The sequence below is a fragment of the Perognathus longimembris genome, chromosome 11, assembly GCF_023159225.1.
Source record: "Perognathus longimembris pacificus isolate PPM17 chromosome 11, ASM2315922v1, whole genome shotgun sequence".
In the NCBI taxonomy this organism is placed as follows: domain Eukaryota; kingdom Metazoa; phylum Chordata; class Mammalia; order Rodentia; family Heteromyidae; genus Perognathus; species Perognathus longimembris.
The window spans coordinates 36,923,995-36,950,554 of NC_063171.1; the positions used below are offsets into that span (position 1 = coordinate 36,923,995).

The following is a 26,560-nucleotide window of genomic DNA, read 5'->3' on the forward strand; positions in this document are numbered from 1 at the left end:
CATGGCAATGGTTTATTTATCCTGAGCATTTTCAAGCCCTCCTGGCTGTGGCAATATGAGTAAAGATTCATAGGACCCAGAGGCAGAGGTTCTAGCTTGTCATTAAATAAGTGTCAGCAGCCAGTTTCCTTACCACTCTTAGTTTCTGTAATTCATCAGGATTAAGAGAAATATCCTTATTTGCATAAAGGCCTTACAGATTTCACAAACTTCCTTTATCTCACATAATCCTGAACACACAGCATAGTTTTATTGCCTCTTTAGGTGAGGGAACTGAGCCCTAGAGAGATTAAGAGATTGATTAGAGTTCCTATAGATAGTAAGGGACACAGAACAGGATGGCAAATAGTAGCAAAGAATAGGTAGGGACCATTGGCTGTGTCCCAGGCATGGCAGGATGACAAATAGTTGTTTATTTGTGAGGCTAATTCCATGTTATTGAAAATTATTGTGTCACCATGTTAAGAAAGATTCGGAGGTTCAGTTAGAGAAAAGGTGTTGTAATGACTCAGTGATGATATCTATGCTATGTGAGGAAGAAAGATGGAGGGGGGGTGGCTCATACATAAGGTATAGGTGACACCTTATCTCAAAAATACCCAAAGATGACAAGTCTAAATAAATCCTTAGCACTTAAATTAAATTTAAAGGAACCAGCTTAATAAAATTACTAAGATACAATCCCTGCTTTCAAAAAGTTCACAATCTTTTTGAGAAGGACATAGAAAATTGTGGTAAAATGTCACATAGGGAAAGAGTAAATATTTCTATGTGGCAGCCTGGGGCATTCTCTGTAATAGCTCCAGTCATCCAAGGAAAGACATTGCATACAGAACCTTGAAGGATAAAAAGGATTTTAGAGGGACAAGAGAGGCCTGGGGGGTGGGGTGGGGAGGATCTAGGGACAGTGAGAGGCAAAGCAGTCAGAGCTGTAGCAGCAAAGGTGTGGGGACAGGAAAAGAGGGTGCAGGACACTGTCTCTGTGGCTAGAATGCCTGGACACAGAAAAGTAGAGCCAAAGGGAGACTTTCAAGTAAGGTGGAGGTCAGGCATGGTGGTATATGCCTGCAATCTTAGCCTGTGGGAGGCTGATGCAAGGTGACTGTGAGTTCAAGGCCAGCCTGGGCTATGTAGTGAAACCCATCTTAAAAAGCAAATGGCAAGAGAGATGGAGTTAGATGGTTCACAATTCTATACACTGTGTCAAGTAGTTTGGGTTTCCTCAGGAAAGCTGTGAGAGTTCATTACAGGATTTCAAGCCACCAGAGCCAAGTGATAGGATCAGAACATACTGTAGGAAGTACTATGGCAGCTGAGGGTGGGAATGAGGAGGGTGAGCCGGTGGGCAGGAGGAGCAGGAGGAGCAAGAGATCATCGCAGCATTTCAGGTGTAAGAGAATACCAGTCTGAATGAGGGCAGCCTTAGAGGATATGTAGAGAAGCCCACAAAGGTGGAAGTGATAAGAACTGGTGACTGATGTGATGAGGGGCAAGACAGACACCAGGCATGACCAAGGTTTCCAGCTGGGGCACTGAATGGATGGATGGTAAATCTGTGTACAAGAAGGAAAACACAAACTCTTGAGGGGAGAGGACAGGGGTCTGCCCATGGCAATATTGGAATATTCTGGGAAGAAGGAGCATGGAAAGAACTTGGATTTGCAGAGCAGAAGTGAAGTAGAATCCATGGAAGTGGCTGATACAGTGGCAGTAGGGAGGGTAAAATGCTTAGGATGAAAACCAAGGTGGATACCTGGGAAATGCAAGCACTGTGGGCAGAGAGGGACCAGAGCAAAAGAGACAGATTGAAAGCATATAGAGATGAGGAAACCTTGAAATATGACACAAGAAAAAAAAAACATACTTAGTGCTGTTCTCATGTGCATGATGCTCTCCAAAGCCTCAGTGTTGTTATTAGATCCTTTTTTTTTTTTTTTTATGGAGAAAGGAAGCCCAGAAGTTTGAGCAATTTTGCTCCAAATCATAAAACCTAAAAGTGGCAGAGTCACTGAACAGGTAATAAAGATTACAAAAACCAGTGTATTCTCATCACACTACACTAGAAGCCCAAAGAGAGCAAGTCAGGAATGGACAAGCTGGTTATCAGTCTAAACGCTGTGGAAGGATGGCTGGGGTTGAGAACTGAGAAAATGCCCTTGGATTTAATGACTGGAAGGTCAGCTCTGACCTTGGAGAGAGATTTCCTGTTGCTTTCACTACCACTTGGAGCGGCCGTGTGGATCAAATGGAATTGCTCTGAACATTTGTACAAGTGCATTGCAGCTTGCAAAGCCCTTTCCTGGAAGGTGGTTAGTACTATTGTTTTTATTCTTGGTATTATTAGACTGAACTATCTGGTATTGGCAATAAGAAATGCATTTATTTTTAACTGGCAATTTCATATGGTTCAACTATACAATAAAAGGAGTGGGTTGGAGTATTGGGGGTGGTGGTGAAGGTCCAAGCGTTTAGACGAAGGCAACCTGTGGTGTTTGGAGAGGCCTGCCCCCTGGTGGCAGGGAGGTAAATCTTCAGCACCAGGTAGCTGGAGGAGTTTGCTGTCTTCCTTATTCAGCAGAGATAGAGGTGGAGGTAAGCTCGCCTAAGGGGACTTCATCTGAATATTGAGACTAGTTTGATTCCCTCAATCAATATTGTTGGAGAGTAGCTGGACTTAGAGTGCCCCAACAGAGTATCTTGAGGACCTAAGTCAGGTTGTGACTCATTGGAGATCTATGGTAAGGCTGAACCCATGAAGGAGGTCTGAGAATAGGCATGTTCACTATCCAGTTTCTTCCTAACCCAACCCAGACCCTTAGATTTTCCCCAGTGTCCCTAGGAAGCTTTTCAGTGTTTCATATTTTACTGTTACAAAAGAAAACAATAACAACAGTAGTTATTCCTATCGAAGCTGTTGCTTCTCGCTGAATCTTGGCACCAACACCAGATTTTCTGACTCTTCAGTCAGGGTAAGAAGTGGTGGGCTAACATCTTCAAGCAGATTCTCTTCTGAGGTGAGGATCCAGCTGAGGTCGGGCTAGGAGGCTCTCTGAACTGATGCTGCTGGGGCTGAGGAGGCAGTGGTACAGCTCTGTCCTCAGTTGAACTCTGCATAGTGCCAAGCTCTTCACAAAGGACCAGCTCCCTGCAGAGCTCAGGATGTGCAGTTCTGCTGCCCAGACAATGGTTGGGAGCAGAGGCTGTGACTGGTCAATAACTCAGGGGGGAAGTGTGCTGGAGCTGCTATGGAGGGTTGGTAGGGCAGGTGCACAAAGAAGCAGTATGCTATGGAGTCAATTTTCCTCTCCAGCCACCGCAAAAGTATCTTTGTGTGGGGTTCTTGAGACTGTACCCCCTAAGAGTTTTGACAAATACAGTTCCCTTCCTGAAGGAGGTGTATGGTATATCCTGGAGACTGGGATGGAAGAGGGGGGCAGTGGTCCCCATCAGCTCACACTGACAGGCAACGGTTATGTCTAAACAGAGGAGAACATCTGACATGGCCTCATGTCTTTGCCCCTCCCTCTTTTGACCAGAAAACACACAGGGGTTCAGTAGGGCCAGGAAGAGGTCACAGGCTCCCAGGAAATGCTTTTATCCTTTCTTTTGATCAAACTATGAGAACTTTCCAAACGTTGACACAAGGGAAGAAAAGCCTATTCTTCCCTGGGCCAGGGCCCTGATGTCAGGCTGGGGCTAGAGGATGGGAGGGCCAAGGGGAAGGAGACTGGAGGGTGGGAGACAGACAGAACAGTGACTCAGCTGGAAAGTCAGGCTCCTGGACACACACACACACACACACACACACACACACACACACACACACACACACACACAGTACCCTCTTTTTCAGTACCTCAAGATTTGTGTGCATCTGGCTCCATTTCTATTTGTTTGTTTCCCTTGGGGAAGGACAGGAGGGAGATTAATGAATGAAGACATTAAGTTTGAAAAGAACCCCAAGCCCAGCTCCATTCTTCTTCTAACCTAAGGGCTTACATAATCCTGTAGAGCTTTTCTTACTGCCTTCCTCTTATACCCATTTCCCTTCTCTTCCCTTTTCTCTCATTAAGAGCACTTGGAAGCTCAGAAATGCTCCTTTTTAGTCCCTGGGGCTGCTGATCTCCTTCTGGAGGCCTCTCAGGTTGCTATTTAAGTGGGACTTGGTATCCACAAAAGAGGTAAAATGGTTGGTGAGAGAAGAATGAGTAGCTGCTTCCTCTTACCACTAGGACTATGGGAGGAACAGGACCAGACAATAGAGGGAAATCAATTGGAAGAAGAGGAGGTGTATTTGTTGTGTTGCTTTCTTTGTTTTGTTTGACACTGGATCTTTCTACGTGGCCCAGGCTGTCCTCAAATTCATGATCCTCCTGCCTCAACCTCCCAACTGCTCAGATTACAGGTATGTGCTACCACTCCCTTCTGGATGGAGAGTGTTAAAGCAGGAAGTGTCCCTAGCTATCTTTTACACAGCACCTGTAGAATGTCCCAGTGCTGAGACTGGGACTTGTGCCCCAAAGCTGCAATATCCTGGGTAAACCACAGGATATTGGATATCCTTGAGAACTCTTTTGATCCAAAGTAATGTAAATGTTTAATTCTGCTCCATTGTACACTGCTTGTAGACTAAAGTATTATTTCCCCTCAAAAATATCTAAAATTGATGTTTGAGGTACATGTGGCAGAACAAATCTGGTGACTGCAAGTATCTCTTGGCACAGAGATATGTGCTATGGTTGGAGCAGTGAATAATTGATACAAACTCTTGTTTTTACAATTGAAGAAAGGAAGGCTAAGATAGTCAGGGGCTGCCCAAGTTCATGGAGTCCATGGTAGAGTTGAGACCAGTGGCCAAGAGTCTATTGCTTCTCAGTCCAATGCACTTTCCACCAGGCAGTGCTGTCTCTGATTTCCAGGCAGGATTTTATCCATCCTTGGGTCTGATTCTCCTGCTTCATCTCCAGAATGAGATGCATAGATACATGCACAGATGCGGCTAAGATACATATAGCCTGGACATAGCCCACCTTCAGGTTTTGACAGAGGGCTCAATTTTCCTTTGCTAGGGCTCACCCTACATATAGCACCCAAGTGGTGGACAGCGCCTGAGATGAAGAATGTGCTGGTGCTATAATTCCCTATTTCTATCTACCATATCATTCATCTATACCTGGCAGCGATTACTTCAGGAATACCTTCTGATATAAAATAATTAGAATATGCAATAGCTGTGATGGGTCTTTCTCCTGTCTTTCTGGAAACAACCTCCCTTTCTGATTTCATTTCCCAATTCCTAAATCAAGACCCTTTCTCGGAGGGAATAGGGAGAACATTAAGAGACTTTGGTGCTTGTATGCATGTTAATGCAGACACTTAGGTCTTGGGAGAGATGTAAAAGAATAGGAGGATAAAGCATGGTAAAGAATTTAAAAGTAAGAGTTGTGGTTAAATGGATAGCACACTATTCCTCTTTACTACCATATCAGAAAGTCAGATCTTCAGGAAGAGACAGACCCAGAAGGGCTGGAGAAGATTCAAGAAGAATGGCATTCCAAACTGAAAAGACATGAACAAGGTTAAAAAAAAGTGGAAACATTTTAGAAACAGCAAGATGAAATGTAAGTGGGACAAGAGCATGGCTGTATTGATAATAGTAGAGATAGAAAAGAGCTGGAGGAGAATTCAGGAGAAGGAAATGGAGAGGACAACAGCATGTCATGCAAAGCTGGAGAACACGATGAGAGAAAGCCATCATAGAGGAAGAGTACTGCCCTCAACCAGCAGGTGTACCCTTAGTTTCATTGGGAGTGAGTTTTCCACACCAGGATGGTGCTTGCCCACTTCCAACATGCTTTGAATGCCATCTTCTCTGCCTGTGGATTGTTAGGTTTGATTGGTAACGGTAATCTTGCCATCATATTGATCTGAAACCACAATCTGGAAGGATGTTAGAGTCCAGTCTGAACAAAGCACAAATCCTAGCTGTGCCATCTATAAGTCGTGTCACCCAGCTCTTGGAACCTCCATTTCCTCATCAGTCACTGTGAAGACTGGCTTTACACAGTTGTTGTAGAGGGAAAGAAATGTACAGCACTAGTCTAAAGTAGTCATTCAGTAAGTTAATGGCACCCACTTTCATCTCCACGAAACAAACATTGGGAAGAGAGGAAGGACTCCATGGTCAGAAAAGGAAAGTCATCGAGTAGCTTTGTGAAACGATGCCTAGCAGGCTCCAGCACAACAGGGAGGGGGCCAGAGTTCCTAATGCAAACCTTGCAGGAGCCATCGGCTCCACATCCATGCAGCAGCTGCACAAACAAGGGGGGAATAAAATGGTTCCAAAAGGCCCGAGGACAGAGTGAAGTTCCAGCTGGGATTACCTGGGACAAAAACTTCCACATCTCCTCAGCCCTAGTGTGAGGGCAGATTTCCTTCTGAGCCTCTTAGATTGACCCCTTTGCTGGAGCATGTTAGGAGTCCCTTTCTACCCATTAATTCTCTTATAAAATACATCCTGAGTACTTACATGCCATCTATTGGACTTACTGTTAGGTGTGTTAGCTTTTGTATCACGGGTGAGATGCCTGAGACAAACAACTCAATGAAGGATGTAGTTTGGCCATTATAGAGGTTTTGACCCATGGTTGGCTGGCTCCCTTGCTTTTAGACCTGGGGCAAGGCAGAAATAGAATGGTAGAAGGTTGTGGTGGTGGAAAGCTGCTCACTACATGGCAGGCAGGAAGCAAAGAGGAGTGGGGTAGGGATAAGCTATACCTTTCTAGAGCACCCCCCAGTGATTACTTCCTCCAACTAGGTCTTATTTCCTAATAGCACATTCAGTTATGAACTCATCAGTGGATTACTAATCTACTGATGTGATAAATGCCTTCATGATTTAATTGCTTCTCTAGGTGCCAATTCTGAACTCTGCTGTATTAAGGACCAAGCCATCCACACAGAAGCCTTTTAGGGAGAGGCAGGTCATATTCAAGCACTGACATTAGAGTAACCAAGATATATTAGGGATAGGCTCTCCTTTCAATAATCTTATTTGTAATAGAAGACAAATGAGGGGTTGGAGGCGTGGCTCTGTTGGTAGAATGAGCAATGTGCCACGTACTGAATTTGAGTCCCAGTCTTGCAACAAAAAGAAAAAGAAAAGAAAAAGAAAGCAAATGATGACCCAAGTACTAAGAGTTGTACCATAAAAATGATTCACATGTGTTGATAGTCATTTATGAAAGCTCAGAAAAAGGTAGTATTACTTAAGGCTAAGGGTAACCAGGGAGAGGGTTCATTTGAACTGGGCTTGGGAGGCCAGGAAGATGAAATGGTATAAACCATCACATGAAGACCTGTGTGTACCAAGAAGCAGCAGGTGCTTGGTTTGCCCAAATGTTCTAGAGAAGAGGAGAGGTAGGAAACAAGGCTAGGAAAGTTTAGAAGCATAGTGTATAAAGCTTTAGATACCAGCATGAGTTTGGATTTTCTATGAGATATGAGAAGACACTGATTTTACTTTTAATCTACAGAAGGAATTGAGACAGAGTGTCATGAAAAATGGATGGGTTTGGAGGCAAATGGCCTGAGTGTAAATTCAGTTCCAATAATTTATGGAGTCCCATCATTTTTTCCAAGCCTCAATTCTAAAATAAGGACTATGATCTTAATAGCTCTTAGGAAAGCCATGAGGATCAACTGTGAAAACGCTTTGTAAAGTACCAGATAAATATTCATTGATTTGTGATCCGAAGTGTAATTGAGGAAGAGTAGAAAAATGTAGGATGGATTTGAAGAGAAACAAAAATGTAGATAAGAGATGAATAGGGCGCTATGCAGTGATTCAGCTAAAAGGCATTAATTCTTTTGGAGAAAGACAGCAAAATGAAGGGGATAAGCTACCAGGATTATGTCCACAGTGTTAGATGAACATTGAACAGAGGATGAAAGAGGGTTTGAGATGATCCCATGACTTTGAGTGTGACTAGCTGGGAGGAGGCGGCACATTTAACAATTTAGGGAACCACAAAGGTGAACAGGTAGGAGAAGAAAGAAGAGTCACCTGCATTTGTAACTGAATGCACTTTGTATTCATAACCCAGAGTTCCTTTTAGGAGAGTTATTTTTGCCACAGATAAAACAGAGAAAGTGCTTTCCTTGGGGTCTCTTCCTCTAACCTGACAGGTTTTAGGAGATGGGGCACCGTTTTTCCCTGTCCCTCCATCTGCGGCCCCTGGGAGCAGGTTTAAACATTTTTCCCAGCCACCTAATTTAGCATCACCAGCTCCATAGCACCATTTCTATGCTCCAGCAGAAGATGAGATGACTTAGATGAGAGATGGCACTGACTGGGATTTCTTTTCCCCATCTTCCTCCCTCCCCCTATAGAAAGGATTTGCAAGCCTCTGCAGCATTAGTGAAGCCTGGGTAAATCTGGGTCCCTACCTGCTGACTGCTGTTCCATGGCTTCCCTAGAAGGTCTCCACAAACTAGGTACCTCCTGGGAGGAGAACCAAGGCTGCAGCCTCCCTTGGACTCATTCTGTCTAGACCAGGCTTTCCGTCATCTCTTTACTCAAGCTTTCTTAACGAAACTCAGGCCTTTCTTGTCTATACTTGGTTTGGGGAAAACAAATGTAAGGTATGGTCTGTGGCCTTAAATGAAGGGTTTACAGCTAGCAAAGTGTTATACAATGGTAATACACATCAGAGTATGCTTAGTAAACTCATGTTAGGATGGATGGGGAGGATTACAGAGAAGAGGAACTGTTGTTTGAGTGAGGAAGGCTTCCAAAGGCATCATAACACTTGGTTTTGAAAGGTGAGCAGTTGAACAGCTAGTAGCGATAGAGTCAGGCAATGAGAAAACAGGCTGAAAGTAGAGGGAATCACAAGGAGGACTTAAAACAAGTTCTTTAAGTAGCTGCACAAAGGGGTTTCAGTTCAACATGTGAGTGAGTTTATGAACACAATGCATCATGATTAATGCCATTGCTTCTGTCATTCCACAAGGAGATTCTTCACAGAGTAAGAATCTAGGAGTGTGTGCAAGTCTGTTATGAGTAAGGCCAGAAAGTAGGCAGAGACTAAATCATTAATACTGTGCTAACAGATTTAGAGTTTGTCATAAAAGCAATAGGGGTCTTAGACAATTTTAGTCTTGAGAGTGGTAAAAGTCCTACCTTTACTCAAGAGTAATATTGTAGTCAAGAAAAGCCATGGTTAATCCATTCATTCTGGAGCATAAGAGACTGAGGTAAAAATCCAAATATAGGCATTCACAGCTCTAGTAACACACTCTAGAAAAAGCAGGTGGGAGTGGTATTTGCTGAAAAACATGGTAGATATCACTATAGGTATGACTGGCCTTTGCTTTAGGGAAAGAATCATGAGTTCAGTTCTTAGAGGAGGAAGACTGTGGCTACCTGTTTCTCTTTTCCTTCCTACAGGCTCCTCTAGTGTTCAGAATGCTGTTCTTGGTTTTGGGTTGGGACTGTTTTGAGGAGATAGCACCCTCTAGAGGAAGGAGGTTGAATGCTTTGGGTGGGGCAACAAGGAATCACTTCCAGAACTTTGGCCTGCTTCCTTCCCTAGAACCCTGGCCAGCTTGGGGGTGGAGTGTGATGATTGTTTATCTGCTTCTCACTCTGGCCACCGCAGAGAACAAAGTGGCCTGGCTGTGGGAGGTGGAACAACAGCTGTGAATAGCAAATCACAGCTGGAGGTGGCAGATATGAAGGCTGGCAACAGCAGGCACAACAGTTGGAGGCGGCAAACACAACAGCCAGAGGCAACAAAGAAACTAGCCAGTAACCAAAATGTCCAGTGCCCATGAGTCCATCACTTTAATGCTGTACTCTCCAACTCCAGACTCTATCTTCTTAGTAAACAGCACCACAGGGGCACCACCTGAGAGCATGAGACCCATAGTAATGAAATCTAGGGAGCACTGAAGCAGTTCCTACATTTAAGAAGTTCTGGCTGGGCACTGGTAGCCCACACCTGTACTCCTAGCTACTGAGAGGCTGAGATCTGAGGATCACAGTTAGGAACCAGTCCAGGCAGAATAGTCAGTGGGATTCTTATCTCTAATTAACCACCAGAAAACCAGAAGTGGCACTGGGACTGAAAGTGGAAGAGCACTAGCCTTGAGCAGAAAAGCTCAGGAACAGTGCCTAGGCCCTGAGCTCAAGCCCTACAACTGACAAAAAAGAAGCAGTTCTGGACAAGACGTGAGTTTGGGTACAACTCTATCACTAATTTACTTGGGGCAAATTCTCTGAGTCTTTCCTATTTCACAGTATGAAAATCAATTTATGTATGTTATAAACTTTAAGGTAATAATCATAGACTATTATTTGAAAATGATGAGCAAGGCTTTCCTTGGGCCCCGAGGACTTCCATTCTCCCTGATATGCAGAATCCCACCTTGACCCAAAGCTAGGACTCAGCTAAGGAATCCTGAATGCCACCATCAAAGCAGGGGTGGGGAATGAAAAGGTCCCCCGCCCCCATCAGGCTATATAAGGCCCGCAAAATGGTTTAGTATATGATGGCACAAATACATATACGTCTCATTGGCTCTTGTCCATGGCCCATTGCTCATTTGTCTATACTGATAATTATGTGTGCCCTACAAAGAATGATAAAAATATCCAAATGGCCCTTAGCAGAAAACAAACTCCTTATTCCTGCCACAGAGTATGGTTGGAAGCTTAAAGACAATCCTTCAACTAAAGCTTTGAGTAAACTTCAGTTTCATCTATAGGATGTCTGTAAAGGGCTTATATAACATATTCTTGAGCACCTTCTAGTGCAGATCACTCTCTACTTTTTGAGGAACTTTTTTTTTACATTGGCATCGTCCTGATTGTACAGTGTCCTCTGTCATATTAAGTCTGGAATTTTTTTCCTTGTAACTTGGCTGCACTGGTACTGGTTCTTTCTCTTGGAGCTGAAAGAAGTAGTCTAAACCTTTATTCACATGACAGCTCTTCCAGCCAAATATTTGCACCACCCATTAGATACTTCAGATTGTCTCCCTGACTAAATCCATTTAGTTCAACAATTTCCCATGTGACCTGGTCCTGAATTTTCTTGTATTCTGGTTGTTCCTTGAGATGAGATACTCCAAGTGGGGGATGAATCAACTGCCTCCTTATCTTAGAGACTAAGTTCAACTAAAGTAGTTTAAGATTGTATTGCTTTTTTTGGGGGGGTGGGGGAAATGAAAATATACAAATAATCCATGCTGGATTATTTTCTGCTATTTTTTTTTTCAAGTACTGCTTGTTAAATCACAACTCCTCAATCCAGAACTTGCTCAGGTGATTTATGGACTCAAGTACATAACCCACATTTATTCTTTTTGTTAGATTTGGCTTACTCTTGGGTTCCTTTTAGATCCCAGTTCTGCCTAGCCCTTGCATTTGTAATCTGTTCCAGCCTCTTGACATCCATATAATTGATGGCCCCAATGTTCTCTAGTTTTGAATGAAGTTAGTGTTAAGAACATTCAATAGGGCAAGGCGAAAAAGAAAGCTCTCTGTTACATCAATAGGAAATGAATTCCAGGATATCATGGTCAATTTACCAGTACCACTGATTTTTAAATTTTAAGTCACCTGATTATCCTTCTGGTCATTTTTCTCTATCTTATCCCAAAGACATAAGGCTGTCAAAAATCTTCCTGAGGACTACATACACTTTTATCTATTGTATTTTATTGACCTGTCAATTTAATATCCTTGTCATAGAAGAAAATTAAGTTATTGTGATGTGACTTGTGCTTAATAAACCACATTGAGTTTTACCGATAATTTATTTCTCCTGTCTTGCCCAGTACTAATAATCCTAAAATTACATTCAAGAATCTGAGGTCAATGTTCTTATTGGTTTGTCTACAGTTTGTGAGATGTACTTTATCACTCTCCTCCTTCTCCTCTTTTGGTTCTTTAGGGTCTTTAGGGCCTCACACTTACTAAACAACACTCTTCCACTTGAATTATTCCCTAGTCCTTTTTGTTTTTGATTTGTTTTCAGATGTAGTTTTGCGCTTTTACTTGGGCCAATCTTAGATCTTACCTCTACCTTCCTAGTAGCTGGGATTACAGGCATGAACCATCATGCCAAGTTCTTCCTTTTTTCTTGATAATTAAAAAATTCTGTTCACTCATCTCCAATTCTACAGCAATTCTTCAGCTACTTAAAATCCCATATAGATGTTTAATTTTATTTATTTATTTTTGTGCCAGTCCTGGGGCTTGAGCTCAGGGCCTGAGTACTGTCCCTGAGATATTTTGCTCAAGGATAGTACCCTACTGGATTTTTTTTTTGGTTGTTAGTGGGAGATAAAGAGTTTTTATGTGCAGGCTGGCTTTGAACTGTGATCCTCAGATCTCAGCCTCCTGAATAGCTAGGATTACCGGAATAAGCCAGCTCATATAGAGGTCTTATATCATCAAGAATTGGAGGATCAAATGAGAAAGTATGTGTATGTGTGAATTTGGAAATGTTATATAGCTAGGTGCCTGTGGCTTATGCCTATAATCTTATTTACTCAGGAGGCTAAGCATTGAGAACCACAGTTGGAAGCCTACCTTGGCAGACAAGTCCAATTACCAAGCAAAAATCCAGAACTAGAGTGTGTCTCAAATATGGCAGAGTGAAAAAGCTGAACAAGAGCATGAAACTTTTGAGTTCAAGCCTCAGTTCTGGCACAAAAATAAATAAAGATGGTATATGTGCACAGATATTGTGGTGTTTGTTAGTCCCCTTAGTAGGTACTAAATAGGCTTTATTTGGGCTTTAAGTGGGAATTCTGCAGACTCTAGAGTTGTAGATCTTCTTTTTGGTACAAAAAAAGCCAGTAACATAGATAGTACCCAAGTCTGATTAAGTAGATGAATCGTGATTCCAAATGGCCACCAGGGTGGTAAAATGGGCATCCTGGTTGCCTATGAATGTTCTTGATATTCTTGGCCATTAGTGATCTCCAATTCAGTGTCTATCTGGGTAGGATTATATGAGTAGACCCTACATGATTCAGAAAGAGAAGTATTAAGAATAATGATGAAACACAATGGTTCAGATTTTTAGAAATGGCTTTTCTTATGTTCAAATGAGCCAAACTCCCTAGAGTTCACCTAGCTCCTACCCAGAAGATTTGTCCAGCAGATCCAGAGTATATATGTGCTCAGGTGATAAAAATTTTCTCTTCTAGAAAAGTATAAGGCTATGTCTTGGATGACGGTGTAGGCACCTTGTATAAAGTGAACTTTCTTCTATTTTAGTGCCTTGTCTACTTTCTACTATTGCTCAAGTCCTATTTTTGTTCTTCAATAACATCAGCCTAGATCCCAATCCAGACCCAATTTCCTCAGGTGATGCAAATAGATGATTAAAAGTGAAATGAGTTGAGTACTTGGAAAGTATTTTGGAAGGTAGAGGAATGGGCAGTTTTTGTTTTCTTCGTGTTTGAATATCTTAGTAGCACCAGTAGTTATTAACTTGGGGTTAGGAGAGAGTAATGAAAAATATGTGTATGGGGGGCTGGGAACATGGCCTAGTGGCAAGAGTGCTTGCCTCATATACATGAAGCCCTGGGTTCGATTCCTCAGCACCAAATATATAGAAAAGGCCAGAGGTGGCGCTGTGGCTCAAGTGGTAGAGTGCTAGCCTTGAGCAAAAAGAAGCCAGGGACAGTGCTCAGGCCCTGGGTCCAAGCCCCAGGACTGGCCAAAAAAACAAAACAAACAAAAAAATATGTGTATGGAATGATGTATAGATTAAAAGCAATTGGCCTGTAGGGATTTTTTACCTTATTATAGATATTTATGAGAGTTAGGAGGAGGGATTAGGTTTCAAAATTAGATATCATCACTGATTTTAAAGTGAATGGAGGTCAGTAGACCCCTTATTAGTCTCATCCGTACTTTTAAGAAACTGTGAATATATTACTCTTTCTTCACTGCTTCTTCTAAAATTTACAAATATTAAGCTTCATTGAAACTATCTGCTTACTTAATATGTATTTTCTTCATTAAGTTGTGATTTCTAAGCCAAGATGGTATAATTTTCAACTTTGCTTTACTAGCCCATTGCTCAGTGACTGGCATATAGTAAGTGCTCAATGAATATTTGCTAATAAATAAGTGCCAACAAAATGAATGTTAGTTCCTCTCTGGAATTAACATTTGGGTGGTAACTGAATTGGCACTTTCTTTCCTCCCTCTTTTTTTTTCTTTGTTAAAAAATTACTTTATTTTTAATGTAAAAGTGATGTACAGAGGGGTTACAATAAAGCAATGAGTAGAATTCTTGTTAGACAGTCTTTTTCTCTTTTCTTCTTTCTTCCATTCTTCCCTCCTTCTCTCTCTTTCTGTTTCTGTTTGTTTTCCAGTCCTGAGGCTTGGACTCAGGGCCTGAGCACTGCCCCTGGCTTCTCTTTGCTCAAGGCTAGCACTCTGCCATTTGAGCCACAGCGCCAATTCCGGCTTTTTTTGGTTTATGTAGTGCTGAGGAATCAAACCCAGCGCTTCATGCATGCTAGGCAAGCACTCAACTGCTATGCCGCACTCCCAGCCCCTTCTCTCTCTTTCTGATAGAGACTCATTGTGTAGCCTAGGCTGGCCTCAAACTCACAATCTTCTTGCCTCGGCCTCTCAAGTGCTGGAAACTACAGACTTGTAGCCACATGTCTGGCGAACTGGCTGGATTTCTTTAACTACTGTCATGCTGTTTTGTTCCATCTAGATGACCTCCGTTGCCAAGGTGTACTACAGTCAGACCACTCAAACAGAGAGCCGGCCCCTAGTGAGTCCAGCGATCCGAAGGAGGAGAGTACTGACAAAAGATGGCCGTAGCAACGTGAGAATGGAGCATATAGCCGACAAACGCTTCCTCTACCTCAAGGACCTATGGACAACCTTCATTGACATGCAGTGGCGCTACAAGCTTCTGCTGTTCTCTGCAACCTTTGCAGGCACCTGGTTCCTCTTTGGTGTGGTGTGGTATCTGGTAGCTGTGGCCCATGGGGACCTCCTGGAGCTGGGCCCCCCTGCCAACCATACTCCCTGTGTGGTCCAGGTGCACACACTCACTGGAGCCTTCCTCTTCTCCCTGGAATCCCAGACCACCATTGGCTATGGCTTCCGCTACATCAGTGAGGAATGTCCCCTGGCCATTGTGCTTCTTATTGCCCAGCTGGTGCTCACCACCATCTTGGAAATCTTCATCACAGGTACCTTCCTGGCAAAGATTGCCCGACCCAAGAAGAGGGCTGAGACCATACGTTTCAGCCAGCATGCAGTTGTGGCCTCCCACAACGGGAAGCCCTGTCTTATGATCCGAGTTGCCAATATGCGTAAGAGCCTTCTCATTGGTTGCCAGGTGACGGGAAAACTGCTTCAAACTCATCAGACCAAGGAGGGTGAGAACATTCGACTCAACCAGGTCAATGTGACTTTCCAAGTAGACACGGCCTCGGACAGTCCCTTTCTCATTCTACCCCTGACCTTCTACCATGTGGTAGATGAGAGCAGTCCCTTAAAAGATCTTCCCCTCCGCAGTGGTGAGGGTGACTTTGAGCTGGTGCTGATCTTAAGTGGGACAGTGGAGTCCACAAGTGCCACCTGCCAGGTGCGCACTTCCTACTTGCCAGAGGAGATCCTTTGGGGCTATGAGTTCACACCTGCTATCTCGCTGTCTGCCAGTGGCAAATACATAGCTGACTTCAGTCTTTTTGATCAAGTTGTGAAAGTAGCTCCCCCTAGTGGTCTCCGTGACAGCACCATGCGGTACGGAGACCCAGAAAAGCTCAAGTTGGAGGAGTCATTAAGGGAACAAGCTGAAAAGGAGGGCAGTGCCCTTAGTGTGCGCATTAGCAATGTCTGACGGCCTAGCCCCAACCCCCTAGTCATCTGACTGCTTTTCCTCTCTTTTGATGCCCTGGGGAAGGGATACTATCTGGGTTCACTGGAGTGTCCCAGAAGTACCCATCCCGTTCCTTCCTTAACTCAGTGACCTGTGAGTTCAGGCCAACTGGAATCTAAATTTTCTTCCCATTGTCCTCTTTCACCTTTTCCTGCTTCTACCCCCAATGCACACAACTCCTTGAAGCCAGGATGGGGGAAGGAGAGGGAAAGTTAGGCTGAAGGGGCTTGGAAGGCCTCAGCCATGCTTGGAGATTCATATCAGTAGGGCCATGTGATTGGATGGGCAGACTCTACCCACCTCCCATCATTATCAGAAAGTTAAACTACTTGAGGCCAAAGCAGCCTATGTTTCCAGCTTGCAGGTTGATAGTCACATCTGATAGTTACTTTGTGGTTTGTGCCTTCAGAAATACAGAATATGTAATCAGTTTATTCTGGGGTCTTTTACCAACTCCTGTTGAATGAAGCTAGGGTTTATCATGGTGTTTCTAATCTTTGCTGACAACTCCTGACCACTCTTGATCACTATCATTTCCCTTCCTAGTTTGCAACTGGACTGTCTTGGCATTCTCAGTCTCTCATAGCCTGTTTCCACAAATTGGGTCACTAGTGGTTCACCGTGTAATCCTAGCTACTCAGGAGGCCAAGATCTGAGGATCATGGTTCAAAGCCAACATGGGCACCAAAATCCATAAGATTCCTAGATCTAATTAACCACCAGAAAACTAGAAGTAGAGCTGTGGCTGAAAGTGGTAGAGTACTACCCTTGGGCAAAAAAAGCTCAGGGATGTGCTCAGGCCCTGAGCTCAAGGCCCATGACTGACTCCCTTCCCCCCAAAATACAGCCACATTTATACTTGTATCCTTCTTAGATTCTGAACTCTTCAGCTTTAGAACTATTCTCCAAAACTTTGAACAAATCTTCAGGCAGCCCTGGGAAGATTTGTTTCTCTGTGTCTTGTGAATAGAGTACCCTAGTCAATATGTTCTCATGAATAAGTCCATTGCCTGGGCCCCATGAAAAGCTCCAAAAATGATACACTAGATTACACTGTACTTGGCTTCTTGTCTACCTTTCCTGCCCATCCCAGACCTCTTTCCTTAACCTGAACCCTTTGAAGAAAGGGAAGGAAAACACATTTTTCCCTTCCTAACATTGATGCTCAACTAAAACTAGATTCAGAGGGCAAAGATTCTCCAGGAAAGTTAAACCAACTTCTCAGATTTCCACACTGCTGTGCAGAGCCTCTGGGAATTGGTGATGCTTTGTTAAGGTTTGGGCAGAAGCAGAATTCTGTGGCTCACAGCCACTATTTTCTTACACCTCTCATTGCCTTTCTGAAAAGTGCCAGTTATTTTATGAGGCAATGCTATGAGGGTGAGAAATTTTACCTCTGGATCAAATAACTCTGGTATTCTTCAGCCATTCCTAACACTTGGTATGAAATGATTCTTCTGCCATGGAGCCAGCTGCAGGCAAGTTAAGAAGGTATTTTAGAAGATGATATTCAGGCCATTCCTTGTTCCCTGACAGAGAATATGGCAGGGCTCTGGGAAAGGTTTATAGACAGCAGAACTTTCTCTAAAGCCCCAAATACCACAAGTGCTTTCTGGTGTCATTTAGGTACAAACCCAACAAGTGGTTTGGCATAGAACCCCTGTATAAATCAAGTGGCAATTTATTTAAGGTAAACACAACCAATTGTTACAAGCTATTCTTTTACACAAAATGTATACATCTGTGTGCAGAGCCTTCCAGAGAAACTCACAAAATTTTGAGGCTGGACCTACTCAACTGTGCAGCTCTCCTACATTGATCTCTCCTTGAACTCAACTAACTGTATCTTGAAAATGAAGACCCTTCAATCTGCACTTACTGTAAAAACCCATTGCTCTTCAGCTCTTATAAAAACATGAACAACAACCACAAAAAGAAACACTTGAAAATCAGAAACAAAGAACAGAAGGCAAAGAGCCAGCTTATGTGCTCTCAACTTTATTCAATGTTGGATTTAACCTGTTTTGTTCACTGTGCAAAGACAAAAAATGTACTTCTCTGTATATGTGTGTTTGTGTGTATGTATCCTCTTATCTACTGGGAAATTGTCCTCCATCTGGTTTCTTCTGTACATTGCTGCTCCCCTCCTGAAGGAATTCCTCCCTTATTCCCCTGCTAGACTCTCCTTGGATTCTTAGATAACAAGGGAGAGAGAATATTTTTCAACTTAATCTTTTCTGAACCTCCTCTACAATCCCAGGCTCTATGCTAAGTTGCACTTTAAATCATACTGTCCTATTAATACAATCTGGCACCTTCTCCAGTAAGCCCTTTGTCCCCCATGAACTACCCACCCCAAATACTAAATGACTTTATATAGCCTAGCCTATCTTCCTTGACCTGGAACCCTCTTTCAGAGCATAAGCTTTAGAAGCAGTTGGGACTGGTGAGAAATGGTCCCCCTGTCTATACTGGTCATCAATTTGGAATGTTAGAAGAGTAGTAGGCACAGATATTAAGGGGGGGGGGGGAGATTTCAGAATACAGACGAATCAGCTGCTGAGGAACGATACCCAGGGTGTGAAGATGAGAAAGGACAGGGCTAAGAAGGAATCTGGTGAAATCAATGAAACCCTTGAGTCTTATTTGGGCTGGCAAACAAACGGTGGGTGAAGGCTTGAGGAATTAGAACCTGATATATATGAAAGGTTTAGCTAAGGATAAAAAAGAGATAATATATATGGAAAGAGATGTATATAGATGTATATATGCCCAAATGTACAGAAAAGAAGTACAGGTATCTTGCCCTGGTTGTGAGGCAGGACGTCAGATTTCTAGACTTTAAAACCAGAGTTCCTGGTTTCAACACAGAAGTGAGACTGCTGATGGATTTCAGGTTTGATTATGAGAACCAGAGGGATGGAAATCCCTCTTCATTAATAAAGAGGTATCCATGGAGGCTTGATGAACTTGTGGGACTGAGGACCAAAAAGAGAGGAGCTAGGAGGAGATGGGTTGGGGAAATGCTTTATATGTGTGCTTCCACCCCTACCATCATCCTGACATTGTAGCAACTTTCCAAATAAGTAAATAAACAAATGAAAGCATCCTTTTGTTTTCTCTTTTGAAGTATTCTGCATTTTCCTATTTTCCACCAGGGTGGAAGCTGCTCTAGCTCCAGCTTCCACAACCAAACTGAGAACCTCCAACACCTGACTGGGAGGTGCTCATGGAAGCTACAACCCTTGAATGAAAATAAAATGACAGGACTCAAGAGCTGATGGGCTCAAGATATTCTTAAGACAGAGCTCTGGGCCCCTAGATGGCTACAAACAGTCCAAAAGGGGTGCCATCTATGCCAGGTGTCTCTGTCCTGGCACTGGGTACAGGGAGCATGCTGTGGCTTTGATCTTCCTAAGACTGAGATGAAACATGGACCTACCATCTGTCCTAGGGAATGGTGTCATTCCAGAGAAGTTTTGAAATCCCTATAATGGGCTTCACTTCATCCCATCTCCTGCAATCCTATCAACTAACAAGATCATGCAGGAATTCTATGAGGTGAACAGAGAAAGGAAACCAATCATATTACCCTTAGGAGACAGTGATGCTGCATCCTCCCAAAGTGGCAACCTGGGTTCTTTATCTCAGCTAGCTAACCTAGTTTATTTGTCAAATAACATATTACCTATGCTGTGCAGTTAGCCAGAAGTCCAGGTTCAGTAATGGCCAGCTCTACCAAAACTGAAGTATCAAGGGATGGTGTCTTTACTTATTGCTTATTAACGACTAAACCAGGTCACATCTACCTAGGAGAAAAAGTATGTGTGAGTTATTTTTGGCTTACTTCATTTTTGTCTATTCAGAACAAGCTACTAAATAAAATGGATGAATCTCTGGTCGTCACTCTATTTCTTTTAAAAACTGAATCCTATACTATTGTCAAGATCTGAACTCAGTCTTACCTATAAATTAGGCTATGCTGAGAGAACATTTTTGTGTGTGTGTAGTACTGGGGTTATGAAATCAGGACCTCACACTTGCTAGGCTAGAGCTCTACTGTGCAGCCACATCTGTTTCTTGCTGGTTATTTTTAGAAGAGGGTCTCACTTCAAGCCAGGGTGCATGTCTAAGCTGAAATCTGCTTACTTTATGCTTCTCATAGTTTCTGGGATAATGGGCATATACCACCATGTCAGCTTCTTTTCTGTTCAAATGGAGTCTCATTGACTTTTCTGTCAGGACTGGCCTGGAATCTCGACCATCCCATTCTCAACATCCCAAGTCGTGTTAGAAGTATGTGCTATGGGCATCTGGCTGGAAGAACTTCTGATTGTGGTACCAGGCCTCTTTTGCTGAATTTTTTTTTAAACTAATGGTATCACCCATTCCTTCCACTCCTTTCTTGCATATTGACTTCCTAACTTTAGGATGCTTAGGAAATATTTTTCAGATTCAGTTCTTAAAAACAAGATTTAACACATGTTAAGCCTAGAAATCTAAAAAACTGACTTGGCTTAATCCACAAACATCAGGTTGCTCTGGATCCCAGGCATTGTGCCTTTGACCAGTGATCATGAGCCCATTTTTTTTCCATCCCTACTACTCATAAAGACTTGTTGACTGTTTTTCTTAATATTCTCAAGGCCTTATAATCCAATTCCTTTAAATCAGCAGCCATTTATTCACCCAAATCTAAATGAAACAGACATCTTTTTTTTTTTTTTTTTTTTTTTTGCCAGTCCTGGGCTTGGACTCAGGGCCTGAGCACTGTCCCTGGCTTCTTTTTGCTCAAGGCTAGCACTCTGCCACTTGAGCCACAGCGCCACTTCTGGCCATTTTCTATATATGTGGTGCTGGGGAATCGAACTCAGGGCTTCATGTATGCGAGACAAGCAATCTTGCTACTAAGCCATATTCCCAGCCCAAAAACAGACATCTTCTATCCTTACTACCACTATCTGGGAAAGGCCTGGTTGTCAGTATTCAGCTCCAAATTCTCTGGCATGAAGCCAAATTATACAGTAACAGATTCTTATTCCTCAATGATGGACAGAGGGAAGAGAAGAGAGAAATTAGGTACCATTATCATGAATAAATCAACAAGGAATCATAAAACATATAAATGTATAAGACATATGTAATATATAGTTCTTAAAAGTCTATAGCTCCTAACTAGGGGCTAGTGGCTCACACTTGCAATCTTACCTACTCAGGAGGCTGAGATCTAAGGATTACCCAAGCTGGAGTCTGTGAGACAATTATCTCCAATAAATTATGAGGGGGAGGGGGAAGCTAGAAGGAGATCTCTGGCTCTACTGGTAAGATATGAGCCTTGAGCCAAAGAAGCCCAGGGACAGTGTCCAGGGCCTGGGTCCAAGTCTGAGGACCAGCATGTGCGTGCGTGTGCATGTGCACACGTTTGTAGCTCCTACAAGAGAAAATAACAAGTAGCATATAACAAATATAACTAAAGCAACAAGTAGCATATGCTAACACCAGATGTCAAATTAACATGTTCTAAAAAGGATGAGATCTTGCAGAAAACGTTTTACAGAGACAGACACTAAGCAAGGAGTGGCATCATTCTAAGTACTATTATCTACATCCCTCTTCTTTGACTTCAGTGACTTTTTGCTTTCTTTCTGATTGGTGTTTTCATCAGCCCAGAGTTGATACCTTTGCCCTATCTAGCCATCTACATTGGAACAGATTGTCTGAGGCCTTCCCACTCAATTACTTAAACCAACCCAACCAGAAGATACACTACTTTTAAATACTCAGCTATATACCCTATATTCTCTACTTTCTGACACTAAGGCTTACTTATCTATAATTCTCAGAGAAAAATAATAAATCAGAGATAGTCATGGCAAGAGAGACTATCAGGAGGATTCAAATGTCCAAGGAGAGAAAACAGAAGGAACTTAGAATTCATAATCAGCATTATATTTGCAATACAGTCATATCGTGATTAAGATACTTTGGTCACACAGACCTGATTTGAGTTGCAGTTCTACCATTAGTTGGCTATGTGACATAAGAAAATTACTTATCCTTTGCAAGTCCTGATTTTCCTCATTAGTAAAGAATATTTATATTACAAAGAATTTAGCACAATGCCTAGCACATTGCAAGTAAGTCCTCAATAAACTTAGCTGTTCTGAATTATCACCAATTATTTGAATGGTGATGTGTTGCCACTGCATATATAAATGGTTAATATACTGCAAAAATGGTTAGAAGTAATTATTGATCCAAGGCATATTAAGTAATATAAAGGCTAGGTGCTAGTGGCTCATGCCTGTAATCCTAGCTACTCAGGAGGCTGAGATCAGAGGACTGTGGTTCACAGACAGCCCAGGCAGGAAAGTCTATGAGACTCTTATCTCCAATTAATGAGGAAAATGCTGTGAGTGGAAGTGTGGCTCAAGTGGTAAAGAGCCAGCCTTGAGCAAAAAGCCAGGTAATAGTGAAAGACCCTGAGTTCAAACTCCAGTACTGAAACACACACAACTTTCTCACTGGAAGGATTAGGAATAGGATCTAAAATAAAGTATCAAACTCAACAATGCAACAGTGACCACAGAAAGGAAACTGGAGTTCTTGGTGGGAAAGTCATGGGAGTAAGGTTAAGAATAGTCCTTGACACAGATAAAGGATATCTGAAAGCTAGAAGACTAGGGAGTTGAGCACATTCAAAGGATACCACTTAAAGTATTCTGGTAGGAAGCCTACCCAACTGGCTTCTCTAAGTCTGGTACTGTGTAGGCACTGAAGTACAGAAAGGAACAAGATAATCTCTCTTCTCAAGGAAATTTAGTGTACTGATGGAAAAACTAGAAGAAACAAAAAAGCCAGTAATTGCTAAGCAATCCTATAATAAAAGGATGACCAGGGTGTTTTGGGGTTCTGGGATGACAGGCACTGGGCAGGATTTTTATGTAGCTGGGCAGTCTTTTACTTGATTCTCTGGAACATACAGGGGCTAAGTCTTTCCATCTACCCTAAGATAGTAGAAGGCACTGGCATGTTGAGAGAGGGGGTTGAGGGCTGGAGTTTCTGGGAGTTCACACTTCAGCTGTGGTCTGTAGAGTTTTTAGGGGATGTTTGCGAGGGTAACTGGGAAAGTAGCCTTGCTGGAGGAATATTAAACACACGGGTACTGAGCCTTCCCATCCCCAGGCTTGCTGGATGGAATTCAAGCTGCCCATTTAAAACCGATTTTCATATAAACATCTATTAATTTTGAAAATACAAGAATACCCCAAATTCCGCAGGGGCCACACACCATCTGGGCCTCCTTGAACCCATCCTAACCCGACCCATGGGAGCACAAGCCCCCTGTGAATACCGAACAGCTTAGGGTAAAGCCTGAAAAACGATTTTGAGAGTTCATTTTCTTTTTAACGTGTATATTTTTTCCCCCAACTCAGCCCTGAGGGATGTAGCTAGCAGCTTACGGCCTACTGGTGTCAAGGGTCGATCTCGGCCAACGGGCGCTTCGGGGGGCAGAGGACGACGGGGGTCACTCACAGAAAACAAAACATTCCGCTCCACAAACCCTCAGCCGGCGCGGGCTTTCACAACACCCGGATGCAGCGCGTCATTCACAGGACGGAAGTCCCACCTCTTCCAGAGACGGCCAATCAAGAAGTAAGCTATTCTTTCGCACCGGCAACCGAGCAGTGACTGACGACCGGAAGTAGCGCGAGGGTGGGTGGGTCTTCATACCGGAAGTTATTGTACTACCGCTGTTTCTGTTGGCGCCTCGGCTGGGTAGGAGATGTCCGGGTCTCCGGAGGCTTGGCGGCTGATGTGAGGGTGAAGAGATAAAAGAGTGCAGTGGTCCCGCAGTCGGATGATGGACTCCACCAAGCACTGGGGAGAATGGTTCCTGAACCTGAGGGTGCCCCCCTCAGGGGTGTTCGGCGTGGCCTTCCTGGCCCGGATTGCCCTGGTTTTCTACGGGGTCTTCCAGGACCGGGCCCTGCTGGTGAGGTACACGGACATCGACTACCACGTGTTCACGGACGCCGCGCGCTTCGTCACGGAAGGACGCTCCCCGTACCTGCGGGCCACTTATCGCTACACGCCGCTGCTGAGCTGGCTCCTCACTCCCAACGTCTACCTCAGCGAACTCTTCGGGAAGTTTCTCTTCATCAGCTGCGATCTCCTCAGCGCCTTCCTCCAGTACCGCCTGCTGCTTTTGAAGGGGCTGGGACGTCGCCAGGCTTGTGGCTACTGCGTCTTTTGGCTTCTTAATCCCCTCCCCATGGCGGTGTCCAGCCGAGGCAACGCGGACTCCATCGTCGCCTCCCTGGTGCTTTCGGCCCTGTATCTGATCGAGAGGCGATTCATCGCGTGGGCCGCTCTCTTCTATGGCTTAGCGGTGCATATGAAGATGTATCCCGTGACCTATGTTCTTCCCATCGCTCTCCACTTGCTTCCAGAACGCTACGGTGACCATCGATTCCGCTATTCTTTCCAGGCCCGGCTGTATGACTTCCTGAAGAGGCTGTGTAATCGGGCTCTGCTGATCTTCCTGACAGTGTCTTCCTTCACCTTTTTTGTCCTGACCTTTGGTTTTTACCACAAATATGGCTGGGAATTTTTGGAGCATACCTACCTTTATCACCTGACGAGGCGGGATATCCGTCATAACTTTTCCCCGTACTTCTATATGCTGTATTTGACTGCAGAGAGCAAGTGGAGTTTTACCCTGGGAGTTGCTGCCTTCCTGCCCCAGTTCATCTTGCTTTCAGCGGTGTCTTTCGCATATTACAGAGACCTTGTGTTTTGTACTTTCCTTCACACGTCCATTTTTGTGACCTTTAACAAAGTCTGCACCTCCCAGTACTTCCTTTGGTACCTCAGCCTTCTGCCACTAGTGATGCCACTAGTGAGAATGCCTTGGAAAAGAGCTGTCCTCCTCCTACTGTTGTGGTTTATAGGGCAAGCCCTGTGGCTGACCCCTGCATATATTCTTGAGTTTCAAGGACAGAACACCTTTCTGTTTATTTGGTTAGCTGGTTTGTTCTTCCTTCTTATTAACTGTTCCATCCTGATTCAAATAATTGCTCATTATAAGGAGGGACCTCTGGTAGAAAGAATCAAATATGACTAATGTATGTTCTGGATCTTCTGTCACTTCTTGTACATCCAGATTGTTCTGTATGGACCAGAAAAGAACTTTGGGAACTTTTTTCCCCTGAACGCTAAGCACTCCAGGGAAAATTCCCTGTTCCAACTGAAAATAAAACCAGTGTTTGCCTTATACATAAAGGGGACCTAATAATTTAGGTCCACCTTTTAGAAAGTCTTAGGAGTCATTTACTTGGGATATGATGGGAGGTAAAGATTACTTGTTTGAAAATGGAAAGGCTGATGAAACCATCAGATGCTGAGAGACTCTTGTAGAACAGATGAGTAAAAGTTAAGAGACAAGTTCTAAGCCAGTATTTGTTCCACTTACACTATGCCAATGTTTTAAGCTATGCCTTATCTTCAGCCCACCACTTTTTAATGTTTTCTTGACAACTGTGAACATTCACAAAGTTTTCCTAAAGTACAACTTTTTAAGACATAAGGTATTGAAGAATACTATCGTAGTTGGGAAAATTTTGTATTAAATGCAGAGGCTTAGAAGATAAATAATCCAAAGATCTTAAGTTGTAATTATGGTTCATATATTAGTTTTGTACTCTACTTTTTCAGCACTTAGTCCCAGTGTTATTAGACTACCATTTGGTTTTTTATTAAAAAGGATTAAATGTCATTTCATCTTTAGATTTGAGTCATTACATTTTTTAAGTTTTTGTTCTTCATGTTTGAGTCAAACACACAAACATCACATTCATATCCCTTTAGTTTTAAGTCATGTGATTACTTGAATGTTTTTCTTCCAAAGTTGAGTTAATCAAATATTGTCTACTTTGTAAAAATACAAGAATTCAGCCAGTTGGCAGTGCCTCACACCTGTAATCCTAACTACTCTCCCATTCAAGTTGGGGGCTTAACTTTCCAAAGTGCAGTAGCAATAAACAAGTATGATTTTGTGATATATATATATACATATATATATATACATATATATATTTTTTGCCAATCCTGGGGCGTGGACTCAGGGCCTGAGCACTGTCCCTGGTTTCTTTTTGCTCAAGGCTAGCACTCTAGCTCTTGAGCCACAGCACCACTTCTTGCTTTTTCTAAATATGTGGTGCTGGGGAATTGAACCCAGGGCTTCATGTATGTGAGGCAAGCACTCTACCACTATGCCATATTCTCAGCCCCATGATCATTATATTAAAATGATAATTTAGCAGATTGTTTCTTTTCAGTCAAAACCAAAACAAAAAACAAGCTTCTAGAAACCAAACACTATAGTAGTGTCTTTTTTTTTTTTTTAAGCCAATTCAGGCCTAGAAAAACCTTGGAGAATAAAATGCCAATAGGTTAGTCATAATTAAGAATTCTATAACTGGTAGCATTTCTTTTTGGATACGTTTTGAGACATTGAGCAAAAGGAGCTCAGGGATAGCAAACAGGCCCAGAGTTCAAGCCCCAGGACTGGCAAAAAAAAAAAAAAGACTTTACGAGATATATGCTGATATATATGGTGAAGT

The 26,560-nt window shown here is 43.0% G+C and overlaps 2 protein-coding genes across 5 annotated transcripts in view; both read left to right on the forward strand.

The window, feature by feature from the left end:
* Kcnj10 (potassium inwardly rectifying channel subfamily J member 10) overlaps positions 1-16,368 on the forward strand; it is a 29,349-nt gene extending 12,981 nt beyond the window's left edge. The window contains exons 1-2 of one of the 4 annotated variants that reach the window (XM_048356933.1): positions 1,813-2,309; positions 14,757-16,368. In XM_048356933.1, coding sequence (XP_048212890.1) covers positions 2,088-2,309; positions 14,757-15,896 — 1,362 coding nt within the window. In that variant the 5' untranslated portion in view covers positions 1,813-2,087 and the 3' untranslated portion in view covers positions 15,897-16,368. Of the gene's footprint in view, positions 1-1,812; positions 2,310-4,364; positions 4,406-8,457; positions 8,497-14,756 lie in introns of those variants that run through there. The other 3 variants (XM_048356935.1, XM_048356936.1, XM_048356934.1) reach the window with 3 other exon arrangements.
* Positions 16,369-23,655: 7,287 nt separating this feature from the next.
* On the forward strand, positions 23,656-25,724 carry Pigm (phosphatidylinositol glycan anchor biosynthesis class M). Its single transcript, XM_048357635.1, has one exon. It carries the CDS (start codon positions 23,797-23,799, stop codon positions 25,060-25,062), a length of 1,266 nt encoding a protein of 421 aa, XP_048213592.1. The 5' UTR covers positions 23,656-23,796; the 3' UTR covers positions 25,063-25,724.
* The last annotated feature ends 836 nt before the right edge of the window (positions 25,725-26,560 follow it).

Excerpts from the sequence above, each read along its gene's own strand:
- Pigm (XM_048357635.1), top strand. The coding sequence starts at position 23,797 with ATGATGGACTCCACCAAGCACTGGGGAGAATGGTTCCTGAACCTGAGG.